Raw genomic sequence first — 23,036 nt, forward strand, 5'->3', positions numbered from 1 at the left:
TTTTTACCACCTACTGACCTCAGGAAAATCTTTTGTCTGTTCTGCAGAGTTCCAGTGCTGCATCTCAGAAGGTTTTGCATTCACACTGAACAGAGGGGCTCTGTGACTAGCCATAGGTCTGGAGTGGCACAGTCCATAGCACACCTCTGGAAAGCAGCAGACAATATTGACCTGGGGAATGGAAAATGAATAATATTTTCCAAACCTCCTTCATATGACAATATAAAAAAGCAAGTGCATTACTGCGTGAGAGCAGCAAGACTAGAGGCACAGGTACCAATGTTCTAGCACTTCCTGTAGCTTGGTTTATCTCGAGATAAGCTACAGTTTTATTGACTTTGCCATTGCTGAAAGCTCTTAAGGCCCAATTAAAAGCTCACTGGAAACATTCCCACGGAATTCAGAGGTCTGCAGACCAGGCATTTAACAGCAGTTGTGAAAAGGTCAATAACTGGCATTATGGTCCTCCAGTGTGTACCTTAAGCAGCCTCCACGAGAGCCATTCTAAATTTGTATCACCACCAAAAAGAGTCTCAACTGTAGGACTTACATACCTGTACAATACAAAGATGGTCATCTTAAAAGTGAAAAATTAGAGGAACCATTGCACAGGTGCCACTTTCTTAAGCTACAGTGTCAAAAACCAGCACAGTCTCTCACAGCACTTTTGATCCCAGGAAAGCAGTGACAAGGCTCACTTCTAGTATGATTCCCCCAGAACAGTAAAAATATTGTTATTTTCCAGAAAAGAAACACAAAAATTGGTACTGTGGATAAATCACATGCATTGATTTTGTAGTAGCAGTCAACTAGAAAAATACTGGAAGGGATGAGCTGTGCCCCAGACACACAGCCACCTGATGAATATCCCTACCACACACTAGTTATTAATGTGTGTGCTAACAAAAGAAAATATCAGTACATACGGTCTCAATAAATATAGACACCTTTCCAGAAATTTCAAAACCTTTGGGACATCTTTACTATTCTTATTTCACATCTAAAATGAAGGTGACTCACATAAAAACAAAGTCAGGCAGGCACGATGAGACTGGATTTTGGCAGAATGATTTTTTTCCATCTTGAATATGTTTCTATGGCAATTTTCACCCTCTGTTATACAGCACAAAATTTGCAAGCTGTTGTTTCAATGAACTTTCAAACCTCCCTGTCATTATATTTAGCCAAACTTATTCAGATAAATGCTTAGTGAAGGAGATTCAGCTGCAGTTTAGGAAATGGCTGGGTTACTTACAATGATTGCACATAACCTAAGAGCAGATTTAATGTTCATTTTTAAATCAAAGATTATTACACATGCCTTATTAATATGCTAAAGTCAACATTTCAACCTATTAAAGCGATTGCAAAAAGAAACATTGGAGAATTCTGCATGTACCATACTGTGGGAGGAGACAATGATAACATACAAGATGAAAAAACGTTACCTAAAAAGCAAATAGCCATGCTTGATAAATGAAAAATAATTTCTAGTTACCTCACTATAAAAATCAAGAAACGTAATAGGAACATAACCATTCAATAGCACACCAAAAGCACTGCATAAGAAAAAAATCTGGGAATTAGCTGGTTTTGAACGATACATATCCAGCAAAATGTATTTTTTTTTTTCTAGATAAATAGACAAAAAATATTTAGGATCCACACTCATAATGCACATGCTAACAGTTTGTAGAAGTTAATAAAATTTGCTTTCATTCACAAGCTACACTCTGATAGCCTGTGACAGCTTTCATGATGGCCAGGGCCCGTTTCACTTTAGAAGATGGTGAAAAGTAAAAGAAAAATAGTGAAAATGACCATTTTCCATTACAGAAGGCAGCTAGATAACTCAATGTTCTGAGCATACACTCTCTCCAAAGTCAGATCCCTCAATTTGAAATGATTCTCACAATACTTCACAAGTTATTTAATTGATCATCAACCAATTCATCACTTTGGAGCAGTAAGACTGAATCTTCTTTTAAACCAACTGCGTGAGCGACAATTTTATCCCACTGACTTGAATGAAAATCACTGTTCATACATCAGTTTATGAAAAGATTGAAGAGTTTGGATTAAGGGGATTCAAAATACAAAATGGACAGTTTGATGCTTACTTTTCTTATTACTATTTTGAGGCTTTACTCTCAAGTCTACTGTTCCAGTTCAGGCAAAAGAGAAACACAGGAAAGTTACACTACCAGTATGATAGCAAAGCAAGCTGGCAAAGTGCCTAGGAGGCTACATAAAGCTGGCAACTGAAGTAATTCAGAAATACAACTCCCCCTTCACAGAATTTAGTTGATATCCTGAAGACACTCCTTTTATGTCTTCCAGATAATCAGTGGGAATTCAGCATCCTTGGGTTCCACACACATGGACAGAAGCTGCCATTAATCATATATTACTAACTTAAGTGGAAAAAATAATACATGCATTAAGGTAGATGCTTTTTTTTTTTTTTTTTTAATTTCTCTTTTTTTTTTTCCCCCTACTTGGGATAGCTAACAGCATTCACAATTACAGAATACTAAAAGACAGTATTCTCTGAAACACTAACTTTCTGCTAGTCAAGTAATACCGCAGAGACTGCCCAATCACATCAACAGATTTCACATTTGATTACAGCACAACTTCAGCATAAAACATACTTAAGATGAACAACTTAATAAAACTCTTCCTCAATAGAAAACAATTTCCAATTAATTAATATACAGTTGCCCCTATGCAGACACAGCCAGCAAGTCAGTTAAAATGATATGCTAGCTAGGACAGACAAGGAGGACAAGGATGCTACTTGCATTACACAAATGTAACCTTAGTTTGAATCCTAGTGCTACAGTTGCTTCTTTTTAAACAGAAAGGCTCCACACTCCAAGTTCTTCAGGTCCTCTATCATTGCAACTTGTAAGAGCTTCCATTCCACAGCAACAGGTCTCAAAGAGGGGAGGGTACAGTAGTAGCTCAGTAGTTCAAAGGCACAGCTTCATCGAAACCTTAGTTATGTGATGCATAATAATTTTAAAAGTGAAACAGATTCTTTCACAACGCAGAGATAATTTTGGGTAACACTTAGCAGTTCATCTTCACGTACTGCTTTCACTATGCATGAAATAGTGACCACAAAAACAACAGAAAACACTGTTAAACATAAGACTGACTGAAAATTTTAATTAGTTTTAAGTTTTTTTTTACAGAGATACGTATTTTATAGTACTGTTGTGTTGTTTCATGTGAGCTGTTTACATCCTCTTTTCATTTCTCACATTTCCACAAACATCGAGAGCAATTTCTTAAGTCACTCTGTGATTCACTTAACTCTGAAAAGCAGAATGCTAGTAACCATGTCTACAGAACACACACATCACAGTACAGACTTTCAGTTGGAGATAAGGCTGCTTTTTTGCCAAATGCCTGCTCATTCTACAAGCAGGACTATAGCTTACTTCCTTGAAGCATGATCAGGACAAGTCAATCTCATCTGATCAGGAAAGGGCAAGTTACAGTTTCAGCAGGTTAAAAAAGTGTTATTTACATGGTGAGAAAGTTGTCTTCATTACAGTAAGAATATATTATACGAATAAACATCAGAAGTTATACAGTAGTAGCTTATGCCAAACCAAAAATATACATTTGATGTGTACAAATTTTTAAAGCATATTACAGGCACTGCAAATGCAGATAATACATTAAAATATTTCCAATGACATTGCTACAATTTAAATTAAGAAATGGAATGTTACCAACAAAAGATTTTTTTTTTTTAATCTTTGCCAGTGTCGATATATGTACATATTTAATCCAAATGTGCAGGATTTTTTAAGTTGTTAAGAAGAGGACCACATTATAGCAATCTTAACATTACACAAGAGCTCAGATGATCTAAAACAGTTATGTAACTCGTACCAACAAGTTCAGTTGTTCCAGTGATGCCGCTTTCCCTACGTAACAGGGTAAATGCTGAAGTTAAACCTCACTCTTTTTTCAGGGGGAAAAAAAAACAGACAGCTAACAAAGTAACAGTAGACTAGTATGGCTGTACTGAAATGCTGGGGAAATCTTGAGGTTTACAACTGTTTTGCACTTTCTCTTCAGTGAGGATTGCTTTTCTTTTTTCCCCTTCTTAAAGAGTAACTTATATTAAAAACAAAGGGGAGACCACACAATACACTAGATCTGCAGTAGCTGAACACCTGCTTAAATTTCAGCCCATGTTAGCACTACTAACCATTTAGTTTAGAGGCACAGGAAAGCTAGAGAGCTCAACTACACTATTTCATAGAGAAATTCAGTCTCCCAGTTCACTCAGAGAACGTTTTTCAATGATCGTTCTCATTAGGCTAATTTACAAGTCATCCACAACTTCAGAATTTTAAAAACCATGTAGTAGCAAATGTTGACCTTGAAGGGAATGGGGTGATGGGTGATCAAAAATCAAAACTTTGGTCCTCCCAGTCACCCAGCACATAATGGGTTATTCCAGTTTAAAACAAAGTAGTATTTATATTTTGTTCCCCTCTGTCTAGGCACACTGTGCCTAGACAGCATCATTACAGAAGACAATATTTTACTTAACCCGATGATTCATACCATGAGGTAAATTGTGCTTAGCATAAAATAATAAGAAAAAAGTAAAGGAAATGGTAAAAGGAACACAGAAGGCTAGACAGAATTCATGACAGAGAAAACTGCAATTCATGGTGTGATTTTTTTTTCCACAACTGGCTAATTCCACCCTTTAAATCGCTGAACACCACATCAGAGAGCACATATAAGAAATAAAGACAGATTTTTAAAAATACTTTTCTATATTCAAGTATTAGATAAATTATATAAGACTTTCTTAGGACAACAATGAGTTTTAAAAACAAATCATAGAAACATCATCCAGAAAAGAAGGCTAATTAAAATATAGATACGCTAAGCTACGAAGCTTAAGTTAGCACAGATAATTTCATATTAAATCCAGATATCCAGAAATATACACAATAGAATCATCCCAGTTTTCACAAAAGTTTAGAAGGTAGATGATAAAATTGCACTTAATTCTGAATTCATCAGATAGCAAGTCTTCCCCATTCCTTGCTGATCCATTTGTAAGAAAAAGAAGGAAACAGTGCTATAAAAGAGCAATATGTTTTTGTACATTCTATTTCACTTTTAAACATTTGGTCACAAACAAGGGTCACAGTTTCACTACCTGTCCTGTTGATCAGAATCAGATGTCCTTACATCTGATGTAGACAAATCTAATACAGGATTTACAAATCCAGCATATTCCGAATTGCCATTATCATCCATTTCAGCACTAACAAAGTCATTCTCCCACTCCAATCCATTAGAATCATCAGAGGCTGAAGCTGGATTACTTCCTGTCTTCTTGCTATTAAATTTCAGTGCTGCCCGGAGTATGTCTTCTTCTGTTTTCGAGCGTTCTCTCATTGGAATCATTCTGTTCATGCCTGCAATTTAAGACATGTTTATGAGAAGGACATAATTGAAGCAAGTTATCTTTACATTTCCATTGAAACATAAGAAACAAGAATCTCAGACTCAGGTATTTTCATGAGTATCACAGGTTTTTCCTTTGTTCTGCTCCACAGTGTTGTTATTCACACTGTAGCCAGCTTGGCTACTAAAATTCAGAGGAAGTCAGAAAATACTGTGAAACAATTCAGAAGCAGTATTCATTTCTCCTGTATATGAAACCTACTGCACCCCATTATGGGCATGAAATCATTACAAGATTTTGGAACTGTGCCATTTTCAGAAAAGCTACATATCTGTAATACTCCTGTAATTCATCAACAAACAGATGAAATATCACCACATTTCAAACAGAAGCTAAAAATTAGATATTGGATACTTTTTTATTGGAAATGTAAGCTTAATTTCATATAGAATAAGACAAAACATTGGTCACATAATTGCACATCAGAGCTGCTATTTATTCTGTCAGTAGACACAGACTTTCTGAGAAGTCCCTGTACAACTCTACCATAAGCCCTGCTAACATTTGAAATGCACTACTAATCCACAAAGTAGTACCTTGGATCTCTCAACCCAGCCACCAATACACTCTTCAGACTGCTATGGTCTCTACAGTAGATTTTGCCAGTAGATAATAGAGTAACTAAATTGCTTACCGTAAGCAAGCAATCTCGTTCAAGGAGATTGTTTTAATACACTTACAGCTAGATCAGATCCAGAAAGAATTTGTTAAGGCTACTCAAAGTCTTTGCAGTATTGACTAGTAATGCTTTCAAATGACATTACTTTCTTTACAACCATTAATACAAATCGTGTTCCATGGATTGTGTTAACATCTCTTCTGCTCAAGATTTGAGGGGAACAGGGAAAAGAAATGCACAATTGTCACAATGAATAACTCTTAAAAATGCTGCCCCTTTGCAGCACAGAAGTTGGTAGAAATCAGAAAAAAACACAGCAATGTCTGCAGTTCAGCAGTTTTTGGCACTTTCAGTACTAAGTATTTAAGTGCAAAAACAGATGAATACCCGTGGCTAAGTTGTTAGCTGGTTGAAGTCTGCTGAAATGCAGACATTGCCGTGTTTTTTTCTGCTGGTGCTAATTGCCTCTCAATGTAAAATCCAGTATATTTCAACATACATGGCACTGTTCTAGTTTCAGTTCCTCTGGCCCACATTAAAAAAAAAAAAATAAAAATAGGTTGTATATTTCTATGAAGATTGGTGAAAGTTAAATCTTTCTAGTTCAGAAGCCTGTTTTGACATTTTAGTGCTCTTGATAGTGCCAACAATTCAAATTACACACACTAAAAAAAAGTTATGAATTGTTAAATTAAATTCTAGCTTATTTGTGGTGAGCTTTTCAAAAGGCAACATCCCAGAAACTTGGATAACTTTGAAAGAAAGACAAGGGCTTCTGAAGGGCTTTCTGCCCCCTCACTGCAAGAAAGATATTGAGGCCCTGGAACGTGTTCAAAGGAGGGCAACAAAGCTGGTGAGGGGTCTGGAACACAGGCCATATGAGGAGAGGCTGAAGGAGCTGGGAATGTTCAGCCTGGAGAAGAGGAGGCTCAGGGGAGACCTTATTGCTCTCTATAACTTCCTGAAGGGAGGTTGTAGTGAGCTGGGGGTCGGCCTCTTCTCTCGTGTCATTAGTGATAGGACCAGGGGGAATGGTTTCAAGCTACGGCAAGGGAGATTCAGGCTGGACATGAGGAAGTATTACTTTTCAGAAAGGGTGGTCAGGCACTGGAATGGACTGCCCAGGGAGGTGGTGGAGTCACCGAGCCTGGGGGTGTTCAAGGAGAGGCTGGATGTTGTGTTGAGGGACATGGTTTAGTGGGAGCTATTGGGAATGGGTGGTTGGTTGGACTGGATGATCTTTTAGGTCTTTTCCAACCTTGGTGATTCTATGATTCTATATTTCCTAAAAAGAACAGGAAAAATCTACAACAGCAGCAACAAAAACAGTTGGGATACTCATCCGGAACGCACAACCAGGAAAGTTTCCAGTAGAACCATAAAAGTTACCGTTAAAGTAATCCGTTTTAAAAAAACCTGAACAACACAAATAAATCAACCAAAAGACGAAAATCCCACTTTCCTGAAATACTTCAATGAAATATGCTTGATCAATTTCTGTAACTGAAAAACGAAATAGAACAAACTGCTCCTGCTGCTACTGGCTCACAAGAGGGCAGCATTTCTTTACAGTTCATTTTGGCATGGGCTTACCCTACAGTTTCGTTTAATAGAATAAAGATTTAGTAAAAGATTCAAATAAATGAATTATTAGACAGATAACTACATTTATCAAATGAGCAGTTTTCTACGTAAAATTTATGTACAGCTTAATCATTACACATTGAGAGAAATATCATTAGAAGTAAGCTTTTTCCCATTTAAAAATGACAAATTTACCTTCTTCATCTTCCCATTCTAAATCTAATGAAGTGCTGTCATCATTTCCACTCGTTGATTTTGTTTTGGTCATTAAGTCACAACTGCTCTCTGTGTTTGGTGTCAGCACTGTAGCATCAGATGAAAGTCCTGTACAAAAGAGTTATTCACAAACACTTGGATTTGAGATTTAACACACAAAACTAAACTTTCAAATTAAGTTTTCATTCTATGTCGTGTACTTCAAGTCCCATTTGAAAAAAGGCTTCAACCATCACTCCCAAGAGTACAAAGTTGCTTAGTAACACTCAACAGCACCAAGATCCTATGGGATGACATTTAGTCACACTGTGCAATTACAACTATGGAACAATTCATTAAGGTGCAGGTTGAATTTGTATGACAACATACTTCTTATTGATTATCACAGACCATCATTAAACTAATGGATTTAACAGCTTATACATTTATTTTCCCATAAAGTGCTAGTGGAATTTTTAAATATAGGCAGCCAAATCTTCTGATGAACTTAATTAGAACAAGAAGTTAATTATTAATTTGATTCTAATTATTTTTCTAAGACACGGTTTTAAAAAGCTACATATAAACATTTGCATCCTTAATACACTTGGACTTCACAAAAAAAGTCCACTGCACGGACGTTGCCTCCACACATACAGTTGGAATGCTGGAATGCTTTAGTAAAGTAAAATCCGTGCACAGAACTTGTCCCTACATAACTTGCCTCTGAGAACTGCAATGGCAGTAGCTCAAGTTATATTTCTTATATTTTTTGAGCTCTTGAAGCACTGCAGATTAAAGAGGAAAGGAACTCGCTCTCTGTTCCTCCCCCCCCCCCCCCCCCGAAGATGATACATATAAAAACTAAAAACTATGTTTATCTGTGTGGGGAAAAAAATATCACTTCTGTGCTCCTGAGTCACTTAACATTTAAAAGACACACGTTACAAAAGGAAGACTTACTGCTACTTCGAAAAGCTTCATACTGGAATTTTGTATTTCTTAAGAAGGAGTCAAAATCTTCCTCTGTCACAGAGCTGTAAATGCAAGTTTTATTTTTAGCTTTATAAACCTCTAACAACACCATGAAAGAGATGTTAATCCACACATCCTCCCATTCACAGTTTTGAAGAAACCGTTCACAGTCCCTTGTAAGCTATAAAGCACATAAATCTTTAACTAAAATCTACAATAAGATCACAGAATGACTTTCTGTTCTTTCAGATCACACACCTCCCGAGTCTGAGCTTCTGTTCAATTCTTAGTTGTAATTTCAGCTAAACATGAATTATGTCATAAAACAATCTTTCCCCTCTCCTCTGTCATTATGGATCATTCCTAACTTTTTTTTTTAGTTCAATGTATTCAAATGTTGTAACACACATTTCCAAAATGTGACCAATTCCAACTTGTCCAATAAAACCCATTTTTCATAGCTCCTTTTCTTACTGTACTTTCTCCATCTAACATCCCTTCTATTCCATTTAAAAATAATGGTTTGCCTTTAGAGCTTTTTCTAAATTCATACATCCTTTGACAGTAAATATCTTTGTAATTTGTAGGGAGAATTAAAGGAACAACATTCATGAAGAAACAAGCAAAATATATAAACCATTCAAGTTCCCATTCAATTAATTTGTAGCTTTATGGGGCATTTCTAAGAGTTCTGAATAAAGACATTTTACAATTAAATGTTTTTGTTACACAATAAGGCATTTTATATACATGTGCATATATAGATTTATGCATATGTAGGTGTGTACATACATATAAATCACTAAGATCCTGTGATATATAATGTATAGACAGACAGATGTTAGCTGAGAGTAGGTTTGATATTTTATGAATCAGTCTAGTAACTACAGTGACAATTAAAGCAAATGCAATCTCCCCTCAGGGTTTGCAGATTAAAGGGGAACCAGTTTGCATTCAGTAACTACTTGATGTCAACAAACCCGCAATGAATTAAAAGAACTCTGACTTAACAATGCAGTACGTGTTAAGTCTTGAAAAATTATTTTTTCCTGTATGTGTGAGATAGGGATGAGCAGGAATAAAGACAGCCGCAGCTCAGTTATTATTAACACTTTATATCTTACCTTTGATAGTCTCCGTTATTAAGGACATGTGTTCTCTGTGCTATCCTCTGCTGTCTACGCTGCTATTGAAAGAAGTAAATTGTTGAAAATGCTGAATGCAGTCTCTCAAATCTCAATACTCATTCGTTTAATCACAGCACTAAAAGGAGCATTGTCCTGGCTCTCGGAGCAGTCCAAGTACAGCTTAAGAAAAGACTGACTTTCACTCAAATGAAGATCAAATTTTAAAGATACTGAGGAGTCTATTATATGGAAGTAATATTCAACTTCAGAAATCTCTCAATTAAGAAAAGGTGGAAACAGAACGAAAAAAATGCAAGGTACAAGTTGAGAAACATTCATTTTGTAGTGATAAGAGGAACAATAAATGTCACAGAAGTAGGGTTCTACTGCTTCTTAAGTTTTGGAGTTTCAAGAACATAACTTTGTCTCAAGCTTTTTTTCCCTCGCCTGGAAAAAAGTAAGCATTAAAACTGGGTACCACCAACTATGTGACTAGAGGTAAATGAGCAATGAAGCAGTACTGCTCACACGGACTGTGGCAAAGCCCAGGATTAAAAATACAAAAAAACAACAACAACAACAACCAAGCTAGCTTTATAGACAAATCTGACTTAATTAGCTACAATGTTTTCTGAAAAATCTATTCTCAGCCTTTACGGATCTGTCCCTGCAAAGAAAAACAGAGTGTAAGTAAATAAAGTTTTTTTAATTGCCAAATTTAAACTTCATCAACAGTCACTCTTAGCTGGATTAACAATCACGCGCGATATTTCATCAGCTACTATTTTCAGTCCCAAGATGATGATTTTTTTTTTGGCACCTTCTATCACAAGTATTAAAGTATCAGAATAAGCAGGTTGAAACCAGTAAGGAAATAGGAAGCATGGAAGAATTAGAAGTGTAATATTGGTGGTAAGAGATGGGAAGACTTAAGTAAACAGGGAGAAAGGGCCAGGAAATTGGCCCTGACACAGTTGGTGTTAAAAGAAAATATAAATCAATAAGAAAAATCTATTATTGATGTATGCAACAACAGACTTTTAGAATTCATATACCTACATAATATTTGACTTGAATTACCTATCCATTTTGAGGAATCACAACTATACAGCACCATAAGTTCCATCATGCACATATATTAAAACTTTCTGCAGTAAACTACCCTGACATTCAGCAGGGAAACATCAGCAAACAGTTTTAAAGAGTAACCATATTTTCAATGAAAAAACATTTTTTAAATTTAAAATACTTAATGAATAAAAAAGATGTCAGTTATGTATTCAGAAAATGGCTTCTAGCTTGCTAGATAAAGCAAGGTTCAAGTTTAGTGCATATATATATATATATATATATACATATATATACAAAAACACTACCTTAGAAATCCTTATCGCTTCAGGATTTTGGATGGGATTTATTTATGGAGGGAGTAAGTGGTGTTAATTTCATAAGAGAAAGAAAATAAAAACTCCATAAATGCATTCTGTCACAGGTTGTGCCTCAGAGGTGCCTGATAAAAAGACTGAGACAAGGAAAGCAGTATTTTTCACACAGAATTTCTACAAAGATGAGCGAAAGGCTCAAGCATAAAAGAAATCAATTTTCCTGACTTTACGTAGAGGAGTTAAAAAAAAAAATAAAAAATGACAGGGACAGGGAAAGAGAGTCAGAAAGAATTAGCCACCCACCCTAAATGGCAAGAGGATAGAAAGAGAAATGCAAAATGAGATCTGAGCTATACTTAGTAATATAAATATTAGATGAAAACTGAGTCATCGCTATCAGCCTGCAAATACTAACTTTCAATTTATTCACTTTTGAATACAGAAAAAACACTGGAGTTACAGACCTTGCCTTTACCTTTTATAGATTTCAGACTTCTTCCATTACTCTAATTCTGAACACTTACAGATTTACTTCCAACTGAAGAAATATCACACGTCTAGCAGCAATTGCCCCAAACATACTACAACTTCAGTCAGACACATGATATATGGACAGATAGCTTGAAAAACACTCTGTTAAACGCGTACATTTCTGGCAACCTGAAGCCTCTGTGAGAACATATACTTAAACAGCTTATTAAGATGCTAAAAATATTAAGTGCACCAATACATGTTTTTGAACTGCAACATGGAAACAATCAGTAATAAATGCTATCAGGAGACAAATCAGTAACAGTTTTTAGAAATGCAGGGAATCAAGATATAGCTTTTGTTTTGTTTGACCAAGCTCCAGTTACCAGACAGACATCTAAAGGCAGGCACGGATACATTAAATAAACACCACTGTTAAGTAGTTGTTACTGGAGTTTGGCTACTATACATACAAATCACAAAATTATAAACAATTCAGGGTGGGAGGGACTTGAGAAGGTCATCCAAACCCAACCTCTTGCTCAAAGCAGGGTCAACAGTGAATTCAGATGACTCAAACACTAATCCCCATGTTAGCATGAACCACAGAGACAGGCAACAATTTAGTGCAAATAAAGGTATAAGTTCATTTTTTAAGCCTAAATGATGTTGTAACATGTGCTTAATTTCAATATTTTTAGTTAGAAAGCTATCATAGATTATGTTAAAGATCAGTAAATTCTATATAGTGTTACAAAATCTGTTAAGCTAATTCTAGACCAAAAAAATCATAATCTATAATCAGCATAGTAAGCTGTTTCAAACAATTCTAACGATTTTCAGCTCTCCCGGTCAGATTCAAATCATACTTTCTCTGCTGGAATTTACAAGCTGAAATACTTTTGTTTTTACATTTCCTGAGATAGAAAGGATATGAGGAAAGTCTGCATACATAAAAACAGAAGAGAAGCTCTGATATATATTGGGGTCTTTTTCCCCTCACCTCCAAGAGCTTTTTCTGCTTTGCTGCCCTGGCTGCTTCACGTTGTGCAGCATATAAAGCCTCCTCTTCTATTCTTAACTTCTCCTCTTGTAAGGCTAACTGTATATGAACAAAATAATAATGGTTAACAAAAGCAGAACCTATCTATCTTCCTGTGAGTAAAATCATAAGTTCTATAAATCAAAAGAAGAGCTACTAGAAAATAAAAACAAAATAAACTATAGGTAAAACATTTTTTTCCTTTAACTGAATCTAACAGCTTCCCCCCTCCACAAACATCCCAAGAAATTCAGATAACTAAACATTATCTTATTGAATAAACATAATTACTAGCGAGTTGCTGTAAATGCACTGTTGTATGTTACTATGCATTATAGTAGTTGTGAGGTTTGCTGTATCATAAAATAATTTTATGAAAGACGTAGAACTTCAGCTGCAGATTTAATTACTACTTTATTCAAAATCTTTCTCCATTTCTATTTGTATTCTACATCACATTCCAGGAAATGCTTCAGAACACATAAGGAAAACTGACAAATTGTCTTTTCCTTAAGAAAAGTTTGGGAAAAAACTCAGCACAAGAAAAACTAAATCAAATACATTCTCCATTTTGCCTTTCTTACAAATAGAAGACTTCAACATTTGACCGATCTCAGTAAGAGCCAGCCCATTCACTCAGCTCTGAAGTTATTAAAAAGAAAATCTCTGATGCAAACTTAGCTGCAAAGCAAACTCCTTGGGTATCTCATTGACTGAACAATTACAGGAGATGTACAAATATCAACTGTTTCATTCACACAAATGAAATCTCATGCTCATGGTTGATCTTAACTACTTAACAAAACAACACAAGCAAGCAACCAAAACAAGGAAAAAAAAAACCCCAAAAACTACCCACATCATTCTAGTAATTTTAACCACTTACCTCTGATTGAAGTTTCATATCAACAGCTCTCTGTTTTTCAGCAATGGAGTCGTAATGCCTCTCTTTCAAATCAGCAATTTCTTCTTCAGTCAAAGGTCTAAAAGCAAGACAGAAACACAAAAAGACTACTTATTGCTTAGTCATGATAAAATAATTTAAACATAAACACACAGCCTTTTTTGACTTCTTTAATCCAAATTCAACAAGCTGTGCATTAGGCCTGCTCCTCCTGAGCAGAGTTCCAAAATTCCAGTTTACTGGAGAAAATGCTGCCTTTCCCTTACAAAGCATTTCTTGCATCTTTACAAGAAGTATAACCTCAAAACATATTTTGCTAACAATTACTGGAACCAAATGGTTAAAATTTCATTGCTAAGTAACTCTTACTTCTCTTTCCTCATTTATTCAGGTTCCCTAATTCTGATTTGTTCCTTTTCCACTTGTTGCCCACTTTTACATGCATAACAAACCAGCATTATAGTAGTTGTGAAGTTTGCTATATCATTTCTTTGGGACCTCTGACAGCAAACTGCATTTTGAGAAACATTAAATGGAAGTAATTCAAAGTATCTAGAATTAGGCAACTGAAACACAGTTTAGTGTTTTCATACATTACCTTTACTAAGTTTTACAGCTTGCACAAATACTAACACAGCCAGCTAAAATTAATTGTAACCCCAAGGAACAAGAATGAAGACACTTCACAATGTTCTGCTTTCACACAGACTTGCCATCATCTCAACTGTTTTAACACAGTTAAGCATTAAGATTAATTTAACATTTTCTGCCCGTGCATCTAATTAAAAAAGAAAAGAAAAAAAAGAGTTTCGATGGGAAGCCTCAAAAATTTTTTCCAATTCAATAGGAGAGCAGAGGAAAAGAGGCCCTGAATCAACTGACCTGTGACTGCTTCCTGGGCTTTCCCCCTGTGGGAAACAGAAAAAAAACAACACAAAAACAACCAGCTTTAATTTTTGAAAATCCCATTAGTCAATCAATTGCAATAGAGTAGAAGACACATGATATGAAATCAGTTTCACTCCATGTGTTGGTTTTATTATTTTAATTTGGAATGTTAAGAGAACTTGAGTGATTCTGTGAACTTGTTATGCAATCAACCAAAGTAGATGACCAAGTAAAAAAAATAAGCACTTCCAACTGAAAATAAACATTCCAGTTGTGTATTTCAGGAATCAAACTACTAGTCATTGAGTTTTAAAACACAAGTCAAAGTAATGAAAACACATTTTTCCCACCATTATCAACCTACATTTAATTCATAGTTTTAAGGCCAACTTCTTTTTTTTTTTTTTTTTAAATAGGTTTTTTTTAAACCTTTCAGTCAGTTTACCCACAACTGTCACATCACAGGGCTACCAAAATGCTCCTCAGCAAAGCAACTTGTGCCCATTTACTACTCAGTGTTTGCTGAATTGCATACAAGGTCTGTAACAAGAGCAAATTCTTTTTCAAAGCTTTTTGGCTTTCTCTTTAGTTCCTGTCTTGCTAATATCCATAACACTTTTATGAAGTGCTACCTCCCACATTCCCACAGCCAGATTTTTTTTTTTTTTTTTTTTTTTTTTTTTAAATCATCACAGCTTTTCGTCTCTCTGAACGCATTAAATATTCCTGGAGCAACCAAAACTCCAGGAAAACTCCAGGAACCAAAAAGTAAAAAAACCCAGCAATTTAAGGCTGAACAGATCAACGTGGCATCCAGTAGGAGACAGATACAGACCTTGCAACCATTTTAAGTGAGTGCATTGCATTAGCAAGATTCATGTCATGATCCAAGCACCTACCTCATCACTTTCCACGAGGTTCTCAAACTGCAGAGAAAAAGTAAACAATCTTTACAATCCAGTATAACAAATCACTGAACACCTGAATTACACATACTCACGTATTTAACGTGCCTTGTGAAAATACTACTCCAGTGATAATACTGAGATTGTAATGCTATTTATAAAAGCATCTTCCTTCTGAGGAATTAGTACATTTAGCAAAGCTTCTATCTTGGTATGGCAATAAATCAAAGCACCCACTCAGCTTAACATACACAAAATGTGATGGGTACAGTGCAAGTAACTTGCCCTTTGCATGGTAATTGTGATGCTTCAAAAAAAGTATTTGAAGATGTATTTAACTTACAGAATATATAGGATTACTTCCTACCCAGGATTCTAAAAGCAAACAAAACACACACCCCACACCCCAGCTTTGTACATAAAAACCTAAAGGCCAATGAAGCAATGTAATGCCTTATGATAAGAAGCCCAAGAAGTCCCCAAGCAGTCTAGAATACATGCAGCATTTGAAGTTGCTTGAATGGGTACAGCAGCAGTTGAACTATCTCATGAAACAGAGGAAATGGAAAAATTCCCTATTGTTTTCAGAATAGTAATCACAAATGAGGTAAATACATCAAAAGTGGAGGTCAGCAAGACTCCTCTGCTGTTATAATTGCTGCAAGTAGAATGTCTGTAAGAACTTGAGGGGAGGACAGAACCTTCTTTATCATTTTGATGCTGCAGGAATGCTCTTTCACAACTGGAAGCTGTGTGCTAAAAACACATCTTCCACACTCTACATGGCTCCAAACTAAAGCCGTGATGAATTACTAGCATTCTCAGTAAAGGGAATCTCTGAAAGGTCTAGAATTTTTGGGCCATAAGAAATACTTGGAGGAAGTAAACCAGCTTATTCTGACAATTTCAAATAATACAAATAAACTTTACATGACCCTTCACAAAAAGGAGAGATATTCAGTTGCTGAGAAGAACCTCTCTGGTGAAAACAATGGACAGATGTGCATCTAACTATACATTTATAGAACTATAAATCCCAGCAGATTTTTTTTTGTTGTTTTATTATTTTTAGAATCAGACTCATGGTCCTGCAGTCAAGAACAAAATATTCCACATTAACAGCAGAAGGGGAGAAAATAGCTCCCAGCATATGAGGGATGAAAGGACCAATAGACAGATTTCAGAATGATCCGGTGCTGGCTATCAGGTGACCACAGTTACTTCATGTCAGATGATCACAGATGACTCTTTACAAATGATAGATTAATGAAGTGTGATGATGTGTGATCCAGTGTAGCACCAATTCAGCCTGGAATAACCCAGAGTACTTCAATATATTCAGTATTTTATTGCAAGAAGCATTAAAGGTATTGCTAAAAATAAGCTCTTTCCACTGATTTTCTTCTGAAAACAAACAAAAAAACATCACCACACAACAAAAATTAGACTATTTTCCAAACCAACCAAACAAAAAAAAAAAGCCAAAACAAAACAAAATCCAACCTGCTTTAAGTGTAAATACTCACCTCTATAGTGAAGTGCTCTCCTGTTGAACATGTTCTAAAGTACTTTGACCTGGAAAAATAAGTACAGTATTACTCTACAAATAATCTTCATTTCAACCTCAGCAGAAAGAAAACAAGAGTCACACAATTTTAAATAGCTTTTCAAATATTTTCAGTATGAAATAAACTTCATATATTTAATATGTTGACTTGTCAAGCTGTGCTCTCCATCGCTACCATCCTATACCAGAGCACAGAGGCTAACAGAACTGAAGAAAACGTGAACACCCTCAAACTGCAGGCACCACTATCAGCATGATGGACTTGCCATCGACAAATTAAGCACATTCTTTAATACACTTCTCTTGAAAAACGCTGTTTTAGACAGCTTCCAAAAGCTCCACTGCTCATCATGGGGTTTAATTATTTACCAGCATAATTGTATGACGTCAACATTAAACAATACATCCCATTTTCACAGCTTTACACAGCTGTAAGGTTGACCTTCTTCCCCCATATTCATGGAAGCATTACCAATCATCAAAAGAACAAGAAAGAATCTCTAAGAAAAACCAATCTGGGATAAAGGCAATACTCCTAAGCTAGAAAAAGAGCTATTTGGAGTCAGTAACTTTATACAGGGATTAGTCTCCTCATTTATTCTTAACCTGTCTTAATGTTGCCCTTTATAAAAAGGACAACACCAATACAGTATTGAGTTATCTGAATAAATTTTACCCAGCGACAGAGGTTTGGCTGTCCCCCAGAAGTACATTCATGCTTCACTAAAACATCCATTTCATCTAACTTTTTTAAAAGCAAAGTTTCCAGCTGCAAGTGCTCATTGATATCGAATATATCCAGTGCCCCAGTCATTTCTATACTTCTACGACAGATTGTTCTGTACTTGCAATCAACACACACCTCCACTTTACTAAAAGCTACACACCAGCCAAAGCCTGGATTATTTCAATCATATCACATTTCATTCCCATTGTATTTTCATTTAGAAGTCATTCAGGACATGCCCTCCAAAAACCTGCACAGCCCTTTTCAGTGCAGACTCCTGGTCAGCCTTTCCTTGCACACACAGCTGTAACACTGCAATGCACAGCTGGCACTAAGGAACCACCTTCAGTTGATTCATTGCTATAAAATCAGGGGAAAATGGGCATTTTAATTCATTCACTACATCTTCATTATAGCTGCCAAATGTAGTACGAGCATTTAAGATAATTTCACTGTTACTTCTTAGGCGCAACATTTTAGCACGCAAGAGCCAATGCCATTAAGAACTTAAATTACTATGACCGCTGCACAAAACTGTTTCAGGAAAACTTGTATTCTTTAACAAAAACACTGTTCCAGTTTACAGCAACAGGGGCTACTCAAAATATGACAAGTTTTCAGACAGAGAAGCTGCAGTCAGATTAGTTGCAAGAACTGAACAGTGAAGGAGCAGAAAACTAAGGCAATGTAGCGTAAGCTTACTACATGTATTACAAACATATCAACAGTGCTGACATCTCAAGGAAGATCTACATTTCCTGCTATGCATTCCTTACTGAACAGGGGCTCAATAACCTAACACCTAGTTCTGTACAAGAGTCTGGGACCTGAAATCTCAGCACATCTACAGGCGACTGAGTTCATGGAGGACAGAAATGGAAAACAGCTCCATCACTATACATACCAACTTCAACTGAAATAAAGTAGAAATACTGAAAAGCCTACCACTCTTATTATTCTCATTCCAACTCTTATTTGCTAAAACAGACTTAGGTTTGATGAGCATTGGAGAAAGCAGGGCACCTAGTATGCCACTGCACCTATAAACACTTTTAAATCGATTTTCAAGTTCAAAACAAATTAAATAAACCAACTCTAATCCACTTAACATCTATGTACCTTGTTAGCCTTTAATGCAAAGTCATGTTACTACCTGTATTTTTTAAATGCATGAGAAAAAAAATCTCTACTAAACATTAACATTTTGTGTAAGAAAACCATGGCACGAGTTAGGTTTTTTTTCCCCTCCACACTGAGGATAAAATTGGTTTTGCTACATTTTGCTGTATGGTAACACCTCCCTACCCTAATGAAAAAGAAAAGAACTACATACGTTGTCCCTAGGTTATTTATTCTTTCTATTCATTATTTTTAGCCCTATATATGTAAGAACCCTTATGGTCAAGCACGGAGATAAAATAGCAGTGACCTACTTTCTAATTATGGCTGCAGATTGTAGTACTTCATGTCAAACTATTTCAGAAGAAGCCTAAGGACACTCCCTAAAAAATAGAATAAAAAATAAAAAGTCACCAACTGAAAGTTTCTGTTTTTACAGAAAGGTGAACTATATTATACTGAAGATTTTCACATTTCTTTACTTTCTATGTGTGTTCAACATAAACTCTAGAATCACTGCAACAAATTATACATACATCTCCAAGTATTTAAACACAGATTAGAATCTTGCAGGCCTTGAAAACACTTGCTAAAAACTGTAGTTTACTACTTAATTCAGAATTTACTTCTTACAGTTAAGTCCTGGAGTACCTAAGAATAATGAAGTTCTCTTTCTGGAGAAGAAAAATAAATCTGAGTGATGACAATAATCACCATTAACTCGATAAGCTACATTATGCTGCCGTAGAAGTAGCCAGATCTGTTGAATTTGGTAGCAGAATTCAGAACTGCAGGACTTGGTCACTTTCAAACTTAAAAATTCATAACACGCATTTTAGAGTTTTGTATTTAGTCTCATACCCTGTCCCTTTCACTGTACACTTATGGAAAATACCCAGGTTGCTTAACACTCTGATACTATTCTGCGTACTGGCAGCACGTCCACAAAACAAAGGTCTATTGAGATGTATGCCACCTGTCTACAAGAGGAAGTACTGATGATTGTTTGCTTGTAAGCTGATCCCTGTACACGATATTCCAGTTTCAGGGTTCAAAAGGGAATCCAAACAGGTTGCTGTCTTTGCCAGTTAGAAAAGTCTGTTTTCTGCACTACGATTCCACTTTTCTAACTTTGCCCAGGGAGGTTGTGGAGTCTCCTTCTATGGAGATATTCAAGACCTGCCCGGACATCTACTTGTGCGACCTGGTGTAGGGAACCTGCTTTGGCGGAGGGGTTGGACTTGACAATGTCTGGAGATCCCTCCCAACCCCTATGATTCTGTGTAACCTCTGTGATTTTGTGATTCTAACAGTACCCAAAACCTTTCACTGCAGGCATGACCTGAAGGAACGTACATTTATACCATTACCACAGCAGACAGTAAGATTTATCTCACTGATAAGGACAGTCTGACCTTGGACAAAGACGAAATACATGCATGCCAGAGAAGCTAAGCCATCTCTGCAAACAACCTTCTCCTTTAAGGGTGGGCACCTACAAACGTCTCCTGAACCCCATCCCCCAGTTTAAGAGAATAGCATTTCTCATAATGCTGCACTTTGATATTCCTGTCTGCCACTATGAAAACCAAGCTGGCAGCAAACTGGTAACTACGTGGAAGACATCAAAACACAGTCTGTCAAGAAAACTGGTAACCTCAGTAAGAGCACGCAGAAAACCAATTGGTGAATATGAGAAGACTGAGCATGGCAGAAGCAAACAAGTTCTGAAAACAATTTTTTGTAATCACCTTGGTAAATTCAGTCAGACATGCACTCAAGCCAAACACTAGAAGAGATGGCACTGCAAGCACCAATGAATGTTTAGAAAACAGAACAAAACACACACAAAAAGACCCAGATAGAAGGATTGCAAACAAGCACAAAGAAAAGAATGTAAGGGGAAAAAGAATAAATAAATAGGCAACAGTCAGTTTGGGGCAGAGGGAGAGATAAAATATAAGGGTAAATCAAGGAATTACCATTATGGTCAAGACAATCTTACGCCTTTGTAGACTCTGCCTCCTACCCAATGCTATTGGGTCAGTTAACAGTGGCTGGGCAGGAAAAACAAGCACGAAGAAAAGAAACACCAACCCACTGAGCCTCAAAAGCAAAACAATCAATTTAAAGCACAAGAACACATAGCAGATAACTTCTTATCACTAACCTTGAATATCAGAAGGGCTATAATCAGAGACTCAGCAAAAACAACAGGTGAAGTAAGAACCTATCAAGTATTACCTGTTTTTCTCAGATGACAGCTGAAGAAAAGGACACTTCAGTGCAAGACACTTCAGCTATCCCCAGACCCTCACTGGGAGCACCAGGAACCCAAGCACAGGTATCCTCCACCGCCCAACCCTGCTCTCAGCCCCGTTCCTCGAAAAAGGATCGCCAGGAGGCCCTCAGGACAAGCTGACCTGCCTGTAGAGCCGGACTGAAATCAAAAGCCTCCAGCCTGCTACATGCAAGGTGCTCGGGTCAGCAAGACCTGGCAGTACTTCAGTTCTTACAGCAGGCGACACCGAACTGCCGAATACCGGCAGGTGTACGGAAGGACACGGAGCTGCCGGCAGGGCACGTACCCTTCCGGGTTTGCACGCTGCTTTTCCGCGAATCAGTGGTTGGAAAACAAAGCACGGGTTCCACACCGAGACGAAATCGGAAAGTTTATTTGCATCACCCTGCCGCCGGCCTCCAGTGCCTGCCCGCCGCACCGCAGCAGGGCTCACAGGGAGCACAAGGTCATCCTCCCGAAGACGTCGCCTTGTCCGCCTTCCCGCAAGGCGCGCACTTGGGCGGCTGCCACGAAACCCGCTTTATGGTTTTCTCTCTGCGAGAGCGCCCACGGTGAGGTAACCCCGCAGCCACCCGGCCCGGCGAGGTGCTACCGCCGCCGCCTGCCCGCCCGCCTGCCTCGCCCTGCCCGGACAGCCCTTCGGCGAGCCGCGCTCCCGCCGCGGAGGAGGAGGGCGGAGCCGGACGGGCCCAGCACCTCCCCGCCTCGGGGAGGGGAGAGGAAAGAGGGGCAGCCGCGCCGCCTGCTTACCCTCCGCCTCGCTGGAGCCGGCCCGCTTCCCTGCGGAGGAGCAGCCCGCAGCAGCTCTGCGCCCAGCAGTTCCCCATCGCATCCTGGGCGGCGGCGGCGGCTGCTGCTCCTCCTCCTCCTCCCGCCGCCGCCTCGTACAGCGCCACGCGGCCGCCCCGAGGCGGTCAGCGGTGGGGAGCTGCTGCCCTAAGGAACAAAGGGCCCCGCTAGGCCCGCCGCGGTCGCCGGGCGAGGAGGAGGAAGAGGAGAAGGGCGGAAACTCGGCGCCCACGGCCTCATAGCCGCGCCGCTCCCGTAGCGCAGAGGCGGATGCCGCATGCCTCGCGCTGGCACCGCCCCGGGCGGCAGCGGCCCGCCCCTCGCGAGCACACGTGTGGGGCCTGGAATGCGGCTCGGAGTTCCCGTTGGCTGTGGACCTCGTATTGCAAAAGAGAAAATGGTTCCTCTGAAATTACCAGGCCTGAACTCACTAAATGCCGTTCAAGCTGTCAAACGTGTCTGGATCATGGGGACTATACGATTTAGCAAGATATCTCACTTATCCTTTACCACCTCCAGTTTCTCTGGCTTCAAGTATCATATTGTCGGCCTCTTCTCGCATGTAACAAGTGACAGGACAAGAGAGAATGGCCTCAAGTTACACCAGGGCAGGTTCAGGTTGAATAATAGGGAAAATTTTCCCAAAAGAGAGGTCAGGCACTGGCACAGGCTGCCCAGGGATGTTGTGGGGTCACCGACCCTGGGGGTGTTCAAGAAATATAGAGATGTGACAATAAGGGACATAGCTGAGAAATACTGGTGGTAGGTGGATATTTGGAATTAGATGATCTGAGAGGTCTTTTCCAACCTGGATGATTCTGTGATCACACCAAACCCTATCATTTTAACTTACCGCTGCAGTTACATATACAAAGTTTAAGATCAAAACCCAGAAATAAACAACAAAGGCAACCTACAACCA

At 38.0% G+C, this 23,036-nt stretch overlaps 1 protein-coding gene across 3 annotated transcripts; it reads right to left on the reverse strand.

Moving 5' to 3' along the window:
- Positions 1-3,147: 3,147 nt before the first annotated feature.
- Positions 3,148-22,421, reverse strand: AP1AR (adaptor related protein complex 1 associated regulatory protein). Of its 3 annotated transcripts, none has more exons than XM_048942390.1 (10): positions 22,076-22,420; positions 17,137-17,185; positions 15,605-15,631; positions 14,700-14,725; positions 13,800-13,896; positions 12,875-12,973; positions 10,013-10,071; positions 8,877-8,950; positions 7,914-8,042; positions 3,148-5,465 (listed from the first exon to the last, which is right to left on the reverse strand). In XM_048942390.1, the coding sequence occupies exons 1-10, from the start codon at positions 22,150-22,152 to the stop codon at positions 5,200-5,202; spliced, it is 903 nt and encodes a 300-aa protein (XP_048798347.1). In that variant the 5' UTR covers positions 22,153-22,420; the 3' UTR covers positions 3,148-5,199. The 3 variants fall into 3 exon arrangements, with proteins under 3 accessions (XP_048798347.1, XP_048798346.1, XP_048798348.1); XM_048942389.1 differs by having other exon boundaries at positions 10,013-10,074; XM_048942391.1 differs by lacking the exon at positions 12,875-12,973 and having other exon boundaries at positions 10,013-10,074; positions 22,076-22,421.
- Positions 22,422-23,036: the final 615 nt, after the last annotated feature.

The sequence above is a fragment of the Lagopus muta genome, chromosome 4 (genome assembly GCF_023343835.1).
Source record: "Lagopus muta isolate bLagMut1 chromosome 4, bLagMut1 primary, whole genome shotgun sequence".
NCBI classification, from domain to species: Eukaryota; Metazoa; Chordata; class Aves; order Galliformes; family Phasianidae; genus Lagopus; species Lagopus muta.

Bases quoted from the DNA above. Each gene is read 5' to 3' on its own strand.
- AP1AR (XM_048942389.1), bottom strand. From the start codon at position 22,152: ATGGGGAACTGCTGGGCGCAGAGCTGCTGCGGGCTGCTCCTCCGCAGG. The intron at 15,632-17,136 runs GTGAGTATTTAC...TTTTCTCTGCAG, and splicing joins GAGAGCACTTCACTATAGAG to TTTGAGAACCTCGTGGAAAG. The intron at 8,043-8,876 runs GTAAGTCTTCCT...TCTTTTGTACAG, and splicing joins TGAAGCTTTTCGAAGTAGCA to GACTTTCATCTGATGCTACA.